The sequence below is a fragment of the Passer domesticus genome, chromosome Z (assembly GCF_036417665.1).
Source record: "Passer domesticus isolate bPasDom1 chromosome Z, bPasDom1.hap1, whole genome shotgun sequence".
NCBI classification, from domain to species: domain Eukaryota; kingdom Metazoa; phylum Chordata; class Aves; order Passeriformes; family Passeridae; genus Passer; species Passer domesticus.
In genome coordinates, this window is record NC_087512.1 from 1103705 (window position 1) to 1116295 (window position 12591).

General features: G+C 44.4%; 1 protein-coding gene across 5 annotated transcripts in view; it reads left to right on the forward strand.

Annotated features, from left to right (window-relative positions):
- The window catches only part of MYO5B (myosin VB), a 149627-nt gene that overhangs the window by 132094 nt on the left and 4942 nt on the right, over positions 1–12591 (forward strand). For 3 of the 5 annotated variants that reach the window (XM_064402904.1, XM_064402905.1, XM_064402908.1), the window contains 10 exons: positions 1329–1406; positions 3585–3783; positions 4479–4572; positions 5579–5722; positions 6550–6701; positions 7062–7151; positions 9208–9358; positions 10093–10372; positions 10926–11100; positions 12088–12168. In XM_064402904.1, the coding sequence (XP_064258974.1) occupies positions 1329–1406; positions 3585–3783; positions 4479–4572; positions 5579–5722; positions 6550–6701; positions 7062–7151; positions 9208–9358; positions 10093–10372; positions 10926–11100; positions 12088–12168 (1444 nt within the window). The remainder of the gene's footprint in view (positions 1–1328; positions 1407–3584; positions 3784–4478; positions 4573–5578; positions 5723–6549; positions 6702–7061; positions 7152–9207; positions 9359–10092; positions 10373–10925; positions 11101–12087; positions 12169–12591) is intronic. The other 2 variants (XM_064402906.1, XM_064402907.1) reach the window with 1 other exon arrangement.

Here is a 12591-nt window from a genome sequence, read left to right on the forward strand (position 1 = left end):
GGAAGGAAAGCTATTTTTCCAAGGAAGCTATCTCTTAAAAATGCTGCTCATCACCTGATATTTCACAGGTTTTTGATGTGCAATAAATAGTGGGGACCCTTCCTGCTTTTTCCTTTGGTTTTCAGTGCCTGAGGACATGTCCTGATAAGATTATATGAACCAAAAAAAAAGACTTCACTAACAAATTCATGCAAATGAGACCAATAAACCTCCCTTTATCTGTCAGCCTGCAGACCCTTTTAGAAACCTGCTACGTATGGGATAGCAACAAGCTTTTAATTTAAATTCTTACATGTGGCTGTAACAGATGAACTTTGGAAGTGTCAGTGCCTGAAATGTTTGCCAGTTTTGGGAAGTGCTGTGCTCAAGCACTGGCACGGGAGGGGTGCACAAGCTGTCTGTGGTGGAGAGGCACCTCCAGAGCCCCTTCCAAGCAGGGCTGCAACACCACGTTTCTCACTGCTTCTCTCCTGTGAAGACTTGCTCATGAGTGTTTGCGTGTTGTGCTTTGCCACTGAAATGTGCAGAGATTCTCTTGCCAGGGAGTGGCATCTGCGACAGCTCTTTTCAAAATGTGTGTTTGGCTTTCTTCTTTTTGTGTTTTGGTTTTGGGTTTTTTAAAAATATAGTGATATATTAAGATTGATGGTTTCCTTGCTCACTTTTAAAATTGTTATTGCTTAAAACAAACACCTTTTTCTAACTGACATCAAAGCCACGTAAAATCTTGCTGTAACAAGTGTTTCTGATCAAGCTGACCAGCTTACCTCACTCATTTGTTATGTGTTCAGCCCCTCATTAAAGAAGATAAATCAGCTTCTTGCCTCATATAACTTGGAAAAAAAACCCAAAAAACAAACAATCTGCTAAAAGGAGACTAAAAAAGCCAACTGCTAAAAGTATTAAAATGAGATGAGATTTTCCTGGCCATTATTCTGCCTGGATGTATACAGAGGAGATTGATCTTGTGTGGATGCATGTGGTGTTTGGACCAAAGGTTGCTCTGAGGAAAGACTGATGTGTTTGAGTCAAATGCTGAGGAAACCCTTGGCTGAAGTAGAAGGAGTAGAGTTTATTTCAGGCCAATGGGAGTTGCTGCTGTGAAAAAGAGATGGAGAAACTTGTTTTTAAAATGTCATACAGGGCACAACCAGGGCAGGGCTCTCCTTCCCTGTGGTGGAAAAAGAAATGCAATGCAATGAAAGTGTGCTCTGAAAACGAATACTGAATTAAATGCATAAGGCTTCTGCACCTTTTCCCCTTCTCTTTCAATTGACCTTTTGTCTTTCTCTGTCCTCTTCTTTCCTTTTTCTGTCCTTTATTTCTAGCAAGACTGAGGACTGGGGCTATCTCAATGAAGATGGAGAGCTCGGCTTGGCTTATCAAGGTTTAAAGCAAGTTGCCAGGTCAAACACTTTCTGTTTTTCCCCACTGCTGCTTCTCCCTTCTCCTGCCTTTTCCTTTCCCTCTTGTTTCTTTCTCTTGCTCTGCTGTTGCCATGTAGTCCTGGACAGGGCCCTGTCCTCCTGTCTGGGAGCAGCTGGAGGTAGGATTTCCAAACTGCAGGAACTGAGACCCTCCTGTAATTTTCAGAGGAGTCATGGTTCCAGTTGGTCATTGCTGGTGGTGGCTGTTGTCACTAATGCTTGACCTCTGATCCAGTAAGGATTAAGTGACAGTAATGGGAAATTGGGTGATGGGAAGCTGGGATCTCCAAGAAGACATAAAAACCCTCCCAAATTGCACTAAGACATGGCACCTCTCAGAAGTGTTTTCTCCCAGTCCTTGACCTGTTGGAAGGGGAGGCTCTGTGCTTGTGTCCCAGTGCTGTCACCTTCACATGATCCTGGGGATTTTGTGCTCCCATCCATGTGTTGTCTGTGGTTGAGAAAGACATGTGATGGACACAGGGTGCCCTCATTCCACAGCTCTCCCCAGGTCCTGCTCTGCTGGGCAAATATCCCTCCTGGATTCTTGTCCTGCATCACCCCCATGCTTGGTAGTTATGGGGCTCCAATATATATGATTTTATTAAAGTTTTAAGGACATTAAAGAGATTAAAAATTTAAGTATTTTGTAGAGAGTGGTCTAAAGTGGTCACATCTTTAGACCATCTGATAGAGGTATCAGGGTAAAACTAGACAGTAACAGGAAGAAATAACAGAGATTATTTCATGTGTTTTTCCAGGCAAAGTAGGGACCCAGGTTCATAGAAGGAACATGTTCTTCTGAGGGTGTCTCATAGATTATCCAGACTGAATGCCAGCTAATCCCAGTATGAAGAAATAAAATGAAAATTAAGTACTTAATACTTATTTCATGGTGGGTCTGTATTTTCCAAGCCTATTAAGAGTAATCCTGACAGGATTATAAGGCTGACTGTATTATTTCTCATGTTTCTATAGGTGGAAAACATGCTTTTCTGTCTTGTGCTGGGATGTGGGAGTAGAGATTGTGTTGCTAAATTTTCTAAAGGCAACAAAAACAACAACCACACAAAACAACCTGGGGTTGATTAGTACTTTTCATCCAGGAATCTTCCCTGAAAGCATGCACTCTTTATAAAAGTTATTACAGAAAAATGCCAAAACAACTACAAGAAAATTCCATGCATAGTTGCTCCTGTAGGGGAACAGCTGACAGGTGTGGATCACAATCGATTTCCCAATGGACCAGAGCGAGTTGTGGCTCTGTGTCTGTGCATGTTCTGGGTCAGTGTGGGGCTGTCAACAGCAGAATCCTCCTCATCTTTGAGGATTGCTGTTTGCATCCCCTGTCAGGAGGCCCTGAGCTGGGTGTGAGGTGACCCACAGCTCCGACCAGGCTCATCTGTGAGCTGTGGCAGGGCAGGGGCTTGGTGATCTCCTTGGGTCATTCCTTCTCTTGGCCGCCATTGTCCTGTATAATCTGGGACTATACTTTGTAGTTTCTGGCTTGGTGGCCCTCTCTGAGAATCCTCAAACCTTCTGGAGTCACTTCAATCTTCTGGCAAGAGCTGGTGGGCTGAAGGGAGATTTCCATGTAGCAGAGGGTAGGGGACACTTAAAATCAATTATCATGTCACCTGCCAGGCTGTCACCATCACCATCAGCACAGGTGTCTGCAGTTAACATCTCAGTGATGAATCATTTTTCCACTGGATTTAAGAAGGCATTCTGGCTTAGCAAACAACACTTTTCAAGAGTGAGAATTTAATGTTTGACAGGAAAGGAGCACAGGAACAAATGTCCTTCAAGCTGAGCTTTTGAAAACAAAACCTGCAGGTGTTGTGTTGCTTTCTTGACATGTATTTGCTCTTTGCAAGTAAAGGAACCTGGATATTTGATGAAATTAAATAAAAAAGGGTGCTTTGAGATTTCACAATCACAACATTTGATTTAATATATCTTAATTTCAAAAGTATTTAATCTGCAGTATAGCAAATGACAGACTAGTGTGGCAATAATTGCTTCTTGTTAGTCAGCTTTATAGGGAGGCTGACAGAGTATTTCCCAAGTTGGCTGATTTTGCAGGATCTAAACTCAAGTGGTGGTTACTCCTGTCATGCTGACATCGCAGACTGATCAGTGTGGTCCTGTTGTCAGGTTGCTGGAAGCACAGCTCCAGGACCAGCGAAGGGAGCACGAGGAGGAGATGGAAGCTCTGAAAAACCAGGTGGATTTAATGCAAGAGGAACTGGAGAAGCAGCAGCAGGCATTCCTGCAGACTCTGCAGCTCTCTCCAGAGGTCCAGGTGGAGTTTGGACTTCAGCAAGAAATTACACGTCTGACCAATGAAAACCTGGTAAGAGGCTGTGCTGAAAACACAGAAAGAGAGCAAAAAATGGTTTGAGAGAAGGAGATATGAACCATAACAAGGAGAGAAGGGCGCTGGGATCTCTTTCACCCTTCCCAAACTCTGCAAAATCCATCAGCCTCTCCCACTGGTGCATTTGGGAGTGTTGGCTCTTGGCCTTGAGCTGATGTTCCATGGCTGTATGACTTTTGTGACTACATAGATGCTTTATTTTTAATTTTTTTAAAAATGCTTTTTTAAGCCTGTCTACTTTGTGGCACTGCCTTCCAAATCAGATCACTGGGGACCCTTCTACTCTGTTAGGCACAGAGGCAGCACAGGTCTTTCATCTTACTTGCTTGTATTGGAAGTGTGGAAAGGCAGTTGCCACTCCAAAAAGTTGGCCTGGATGATCATAAATTTTCCCTTTCTCCCCTTCTGTATCTGTGTGCAAATTCTGGAGGGAATGTTGGTACCTCCTGAGTTTTAGCATTTTTTCAACAACCCCAGTATGTAAATAAAACTGTTTAAATGTGATTAACAGCCAGAATTAAATGCTGTGTGTGGTGCTCCTCCTCCAGTGAGATGACCATGCCATGTCTTGGTGATGCACAGACCAGACTCCAGACTTCCAACTCACCCCAAATGAGTTGTTCTTGGGTTTAGTGTTGGGAATTCTTTTAAATGTAACTCCTGTCTTTCAGGATCTTAAAGAATTGCTGGAAAAGTCAGAAAAGAATGAAAAGAAGCTGAAGAAGCAGCTGAAGATTTACATGAAGAAGGTCCAAGATTTTGAAGGTGATTTGTGCATTGGAGATACTAGTTTGGGGGAGCTGCACTTGGGTTTTACTTCTTTGGCCAGTCTTGGAGAGCTGCAGGGTCTGGGTTTCTTTTTTCTCTTTTTCTTTCTATGAAAGTAAGATTTTGCTTGTTCTGGCACTGAACTAGCAGCAGGCTGAGCTGACACTCACCCTGTACCAGGGTTTGGAGGATATTTAAGGAAACTTTTTTGCTGTCATTGCAGTCAATGCAGTGACCCAGGCAGAGATACAAAAAGGAGTCCAGTGACCAGCAGGAAAATGCTCTGATCTGTCAATTTTGAAGGGGGAATTATAACCCTTAAGTACCAAATTGTGTATGTATATTCTGCTTAATGAGAAATCACCTCAAATGTGGCATCTGTGTTGTATAGAAAGCACTTCCTCTTCTCTGGAGAAGCCGTGATTAATCAGAGAGCCCCATTCTCATGAGTTAATTTCTGTAAACCAGGCATTAAGTGAAATTAAGCTGAGTAACTGGAGGGTTTCCACAGCTCGCCCAGCTGCTCTCTGTCAATGTGATTTGCGTGCTGCTTGCTGCAGTATTTGCATGCTGGTCTCTTCTGCTTTATTACACTTCAGCAGTGTGCCATCGTGGTTTGCAGCTTTGCAGGCAGACAGAAGATGCCATGCTTAGGGATTTTGCATTGCCTGTCTGCTTTTTGCCTGGCTCTGCGAAAATCATACACTAAGATTGCTACTTTCTAGCAATTTGTGATTTCTTGGAAAATAAAACATGGCTTCATTTTTTCCTCTTCTGAGTTCAAGTTTTGTACTTTTTCTTTCATCCAGAGTCAGAACTCTGTGGACTGGTAATCCAGAACCTGATTGTTTATGTTTTTATAAGTCTGTCAAAGCTGATGACATTATTGGGAATTCAATATATGACTTTTTGACGTGGTGTCTGCACTAAGGCCAGTGGAGGGCCTAAATAGTTGTTGATTTCCAGGTGCCAGCCAGGTGTTGATAACCTTTTCTCTTCACAGCATCCCATACAATGGTGCCAGTGGAGAGGAGGCCGCACGAGCGCAACATGCAGGTTGCTGTCCAGAGGAAGGAGAAGGATTTTCAGGGCATGCTGGAATATTACAAAGAAGATGAGCCACTCCTCATCCGAAACCTCATTACAGGTGGGGAACTTGCTCTGCTTCTCTGCCTGGCTGCTCCTTCTTGTGCCTGGGGCAGTCTGTAAACTTGAGATTAGAAAATAAAGGTAGGCAAATAGATCTCAATTAATCCCTTCTGGGGCTGCATGTTTGTGGTGATGGCAGTTTGGGTAGGTAAAGTGGTGCTGCACTAAGCAGATAGACCAGGATGGGTGCAATCCCTTGGAGATAGCAAAAAATGGGAAACAGAAAGCAAGGCTACAGTTTCTAGAGCAGGCAGTAACTTGCTGAGCTTCATATCAGGTGATAGATGGGGAGGGGGTGGCAGAAGGACAGACCCCTGGGATCTGGCACAGCAGTGGAACAAAGGTAGCTCGGTTTATGAAGTAAAAACAGACAATAGATAATGAACTTGTGAGCTCTTCTGCACTGCGCAGGCTGGTCAGAGTTGCTGCAGCATCCCCTCACTCAGTGCTGTTTCAGAAGTCAGGCTTCCCTGGCAAGGTGTTGGTATTCACTACAACTCTAGCCCCAGCAGAGCCTAGTGAGTTTGCAGAAAGTGTTCACAGAGCAGTGCTAGCCCATTGCTGTGGGCACTGAAGTTCCCCTAATCAGACAAGCTTGTTCTTTGGAGGCTCCAAATGCCCACAGCTGCCATTAGGATTCCGTATCTTGAGGGAAGGAGTGATTTAATGTGTCATCAATTCAGGCAGAGGATTTACTGTGCCGGGTATTCCTGAAAGCTTCAGGGAGCTGTTCTGATGTGGTTTGTGTGCTGCAGTTGGGGAAATTTAAGTTTGCTTTTTTTTTTTTGTGAAATCCTTCATTTTTAAAATTGTGATATCTTCCAGATCTCAAGCCCCAGGCAGTGTCTGCTACTGTTCCCTGCCTTCCTGCTTACATCCTCTACATGTGCATCAGACATGCAGATTACATCAATGATGACCAGAAGGTGCACTCCTTGCTCACCTCCACCATCAATGGCGTTAAGAAAGTGCTGAAGGCAGGTGTCCATTTGCTCCTGTCTTGGGGCTGCGGGGCTGTCAGATGGCAATAACCATATCCAAGAGCGTGGCACTCAGCTCTCACAGTGATTTTCAAGGCAATTTGCTCTTAGAGCTTCCCTTCCCTTTTTAGAAGAGCGAGGAGAATTGTGATCTTAGCAATAAAATTGTTGGAATTTAGCGGTAAAAAAAAAAAAAAAAAAAGTTTGCAGGGAAGAACAGCTAATATTGCCCAGCTGCAGAGGGGAAGCTGCCTGATAATGGGTGGGGAAACTCCAAGTTGGTTAGTTTTGTGATGCCATCACCCCCCACTGCAAGGGAGGGGGGGGATCTCACGTGTTCTCACTTTGTCTCTGCAGAAGCACCAGGATGACTTTGAGATGACGTCGTTCTGGCTGGCCAACACCTGCCGCCTGCTGCACTGCCTGAAGCAGTACAGCGGGGAGGAGGTGAGAGCTGGCCCGGGCTGGCATCCCTGAGGGACGGCCCTGCCTCCCCCGGGCTCCAGGGGCTTCCCTCTGGCTGTGGGATGGGGCTGCTCTCCTTGGTTAATGTGGGTGTAGCACAGCAGTGCTATAATCTGTATACAGCACAGCTAGCTTTTCCTGGGAAAGCTCATAAAGGCACAGAAGGGTTTGGGTTGGAAAGGGATCTTAAATCCCATCTCATTCCACTCCCTGCCATGGGCAGGGACACCTTCCACTGTCCCAGGCTGCTCCCAGCCCCATCCAGCCTGGCCTTGGGCACTGCCAGGGATGCAGGGGCAGCCACAGCTGCTCTGGGCACCCTGGGCCAGGGCCTGCCCACCCTCCCAGCCACCAATTCCTGCCCAACATCCCAAAATGTGTGCCTGCCCTGTGGCAGTGCAGCCATGGCCTGTGTGCTGTCCCTGCAGGCCTTGTCCCCAGTGCCTGGGCAGCTCTCCTGGAGCCCCTGCAGGCCCTGGCAGGGGCTCTCAGGTGTCCCTGCAGCCTTCTCTTGTGCAGGGGAGCAGCCCCAGCTCTCCCAGCCTCCCTGTGCTCTTTCTGGTGGGCCATTTTGAAGGTTGTTCTGGTTTTAATTGGTCCCACAGCTTTTCATTAAACAATATTTCGTAGCTTGGAATAAGTTTTGTTAAAGATGATCCCTTTCAAAAGGGATTATCACAGTTCTCCTACAACATTGCACACTGCCATGCTTATAGCTGTGTATTCTGCATATTAAAATTTTTAACAGACCCAAATCCTGATTTTTTTTAGTCTTTAGATATTTCTTTAGATATATTAAGCATTCAAACTGTAAAAAAAAATTACATAAAATTAAATGAACTAATCAGGTCATTCAAAAGATAATAGTTTGTGTGTAAAACCTCAGCACTGGATTTTGAAGATTTAAAATTAAAAGTTAAATTAAAAATATTTTAGAGAATACTTACTAGCAGTTGTGCTCTTGTTTGCCCTCTTCTGTCTGGATAATAATACTGCATTTAAAGAAAATACTCTCCAGAAAACCAGCTGGGTTAAAACACAGTCTTAAATTTTATGTTGTTTGCCATGATTTACTGTGTTAAATGAACCATCTGTTTGCAAATTCCATTGGCAATTGTTGCAAAATATAGAGTGGAGAAACACTTCAGAGCAGTTTGCAAGATACTGTTATCTTTACTTTTAAATCTGGCCTATTTTTAAGGAAAGGCTTAAAAGAAAATCCCAACCCACATGCAGTCCTGTCAGGTGAAGATCATGGTGCTCTATGATTAGTCAGAAAAATGGGGAAATTGCGAAATCAACTCAAATTGAAAATACTTGTTGTATTTTTGCATTTTGCCAGTCAGCAACCAACAAAAACAGTTTAATAGTTCTGATTTTCACACCAAGTAAGACCATATGAACAGGTAATTAAATGATCTGTGTTAATTAAAACATCTCATTGGCTTCTGTCACTAAAACTGGTATTAATATCTGACCCCAGAACTGAGGGCTTACAGCAGCCAAATGCAGGATTATAGATCAGCTGTATCAGAGAAGACAGGCAACAAATGTAGTTATTTCAGGAGATTTATGAATTTCAGAACAATTTAAAATATTGTCAAAGCAGCACATAACATGCAGTTGTATTTTTTTCTTCAATTTTCCAAAATCTTAATTTAAAAATATTTTGTTTCCTATAAACAGAACTCAAAGGGATAAGCTAAAAAGGTGGTTTAGTTTCAGAGGGCCTAAGATGTAATGTTCTACTCCTGTGTATGTTGCAGTTAATACAAATGTGCAGATCCTTACTAAGGATGAAATGAAAAACTGGTAGTTTAATGATTTTCTTCAAAAGGTAGTTCTCTAGCAATAATTTATTAATAAATGCCTGGGTAATTGAAAGGTGATTTTTGAGTTTTGATCTTTTCTATAATGTACTTTGGTAACATATTTTGGTATGCTGTGCTGTAAGGGTGCAGGGGGGTTTAACGCAGCGGTTTTGATGGAGCGTCAGTGTGTGGGATAATGAGCCTGGGTGTTTCCCTCTCCTGTTCAGGGTTTCATGACCCAAAACACGGCAAAGCAGAATGAGCACTGCCTGAAGAACTTCGACCTGACCGAGTACCGCCAGGTGCTGGGCCACGTCTCCATCCAGATCTACCAGCAGCTCATCAACATTGCAGAGGGCATCCTGCAGCCCATGATCGGTGAGCCCACAGCTGCCCTTCTGAGGGGTGTTTCTTGGCCCAGATTCTCTGTTTTTCAGACCTCTGCACAGTGACAGCATGACCCAGAGAGTTTTTATCTTACCCCAAGATAGGAGCTAATAGGGATGAGGGTTTTCCCTCCCACTCCAGAAGATATCTCTATTATTTCTGTTGGGGAGGCAGTGGAAGAGGTGAGGGTGTGTTGGTGGGTCTGCTTTCTCCTCCAGACCAGGTTTGTGGTTAATCTTTTTATGGATGGAAATGTACATTATAAGAGAGGAGAGGATTGGGAAGAGGAAAAAGACTCATAAAGACCTTGTTTTTGAGGGTAAGTGAGAAGGTGTGAGAGGAGTTATCTCTTCAGCTAAATCCCTGAGGATTCATCTGAGGAATGCCCCATCCCTGGAAGTGTCCAAGGTCCAGCTAGACAGGGCCTGGAGCAACCTGGGATGGTGGCAGGTGTCCCTGCCCATTTCAGGAGTGTTTGACCAAAATAGCCTTTAAGGTCTCTCCCAAACCAAACTCTTGCATAGTTCTATGGTATTTGTGTGTTTTTGAACTATTTTGTACTATCAGAGTAAACCAGCGTTCATGGATCTGTCCTGCTGTCGGTTCTCGCAGCATCCATGGTGCTGCATCACTGAGAACTGATATGTGTTCATTGCAGCCCTTGGAAGGAGGGATCAGTTTAGATGGATGCAGGCTTTTTAGCCCATTTCCCACACTCTTTTCAGTGTCTGCTGTGTTGGAAAATGAGAGTATCCAAGGGCTTTCCAGTGTCAAACCAGTGGGCTACAGGAAATACGCTTCCAATGCGGGTGACAGCTCCTACAGCTTGGATGAAATGATTCGCCAGCTGAACACATTCCACAGCATCATGTGTGACCAGGGCCTGGACCCAGAGATCATCCAGCAGGTCTTCAAGCAGCTCTTCTACATGATCAATGCCATCGCCCTGAACAACCTCCTGCTGAGGAAGGATGTCTGCTCGTGGAGCACGGGCATGCAGCTGAGGTGGGGCTTGGGGCAGGGCTCTGCCTGCTTAGGGAAGCTTTGTTAATGTACTAAGTTGGTGGAAAATAGGAAAATAAAGTGCACTTCTCAATGCAAATTAGTTAAATCTTCCTTTTCCCCTTCCTACGCTGGATCTTTCTGTGTTCCCCTTGAGGCCAGTGGGCACAGCAAAAGCGTTTTCTGTGTAGATATTCTCAAAAGTATCTGGGTACCTTGCAGGATTTTGTTAGCATTTAAAACCTGGTTAAAAGCTTCATTTTAATTGTTGCAACTTGGAGTAATCTGAATGCTGTAGAAAAGCACCTCCCTTTTGTTTTTTGGCTGTTACATGGTTCATCTATTTGTAAAGTACTTGGAGTATGTGTTTTACTCTGAGTTGTTGAGTACTAAGCTTTGGCCTGATTGTCTCTTGCTGCATGTATCACAAATATACATCACAAAAAGCCACATATACCAGCACTGCAACATACTTTGAGCCCCAAAGAGGAGTTTTGAAGATACTGCTTTTTTTTTTTACCTCTCAGCTCACATCTTGTCTTGGTTGCTTATCCAGGTTTAACATCAGCCAGCTGGAGGAATGGCTGCGTGGGAAGAATCTTCAGCAGAGTGGAGCAGCACAAACTTTGGAGCCCTTGATTCAGGCAGCACAGCTCCTGCAGCTGAAGAAGAAAACCTCAGAGGATGCTGAGGCCATCTGCTCCTTGTGCACGTCGCTCACGACCCAGCAGGTAGGGAGCAGGGCAGGGGTTTGATTGAGGAGTGGGAAAGGGTGGTCTCCTGCTGCCAGCTCTTCACTGTGCCATTCCTTCAGTGGGCACAGCCTGTGCTTTTCAGGACTGATGTCACATCTTGGCCCCTCCCAGACGTGGTCACAGTGGTGGCCCCTCTCTTACAGTGCCACTGATGGCACTGGAGCTCCAGAAATGTGCAAAGATGAAACCCAGCCCCGAGGAGTTTGTTGTGAAAGTCAGATCCTTGGCATTTTAAACCCACCTAGCTCTAATGGCAGTTCTGCTCTCTCTGAGGCCTGCCTTTTGCAGCTTTCCCAAAAACCACTGATTTTAAGGATTGCCACACCTATTGTCTTTTGCCAGCTCTTAAACTGGCTGTGTCTGCAGGATGCCCACCAAGGATTCCTCTTTGGGGCGGGAGGTTTAGAAGTACCAACCTAGGCTGCCTGGATATGACCTTGAACTTTGAGACTTCATTCCAGGAGGATATAAACTCACATTTTTTTACTGCTGGATTGCCTGTCCTTAATTTGATAATATTGTAGAAATGGAGAAGTGGGAGGTGTGAGCTGATTTCCAGTGGTTCTCAGAGAGCCTTTCTAATATATCTGCATCACCCTGTCCTGAACATGCATTTTTGAGAAAAGCTGAGAGGAGGAGTGGGAGTGAGGGAGCGTCAAGAGAAGTATTGTAGAGGTAACATCAGAAGTCATCCATGTCACCATGTGCCAACCCTGTATAAATCTGTTGTCCAAGTCTGTTGCCAGTTTACAGATGTTCCCATAAGTGATTTTGACAGGTCTATAGATCTTGCAATACCTTACAGCAGGCAAAGAAAAACACCAGGGTGATATTTCTGCTGCTTCTTCCTCTGTTTTGCCATGGCAGACTTGTTGTGGCCATATCATGACAACCTGCTGCTGGTGATTTGTGTTCTGGAGAAGCTGGCTTCTCACGACTATAACCACGTTTTCTTTTTCACAGATTGTAAAGATACTCAATCTCTACACTCCTGTGAACGAGTTTGAAGAACGTGTGACTGTGGCTTTCATACGAAACATACAGGTAAATTTAAAGGGCTGCCAACTGGAGGGCACAAATGACATCTCTGTAGTTCTTGTGACACCTGTATTACATCACTGCTAACTCGGGCATTTTATAAAAGGCTTGCTGCTGCAGGTTGTCCTGAATTCAGCACTCTGTGTGTGCACACACTTACAGCACACAGCTGCAGGGATAACCAGGCTGTAAATCACAGAGGGCAATAAGCACCCAAATCCCAGGCTCAGCCAATTCAGCTCTTCAGTAGCAATACGACTGAGGATTAAGGTTGCAGGAGTCAACAAAGTGTTGTTGACTTTGAGTCAACAGCACTTTGAGTGTTGAGTAACTTTGTTGAGTTACTTCTGAGAAAGGAGGTAGAAATTGGCAACTGAAGGAAAAATAAACAAATTAAAGCCAAACACCTTTTAATGTTCACAAGGAGCG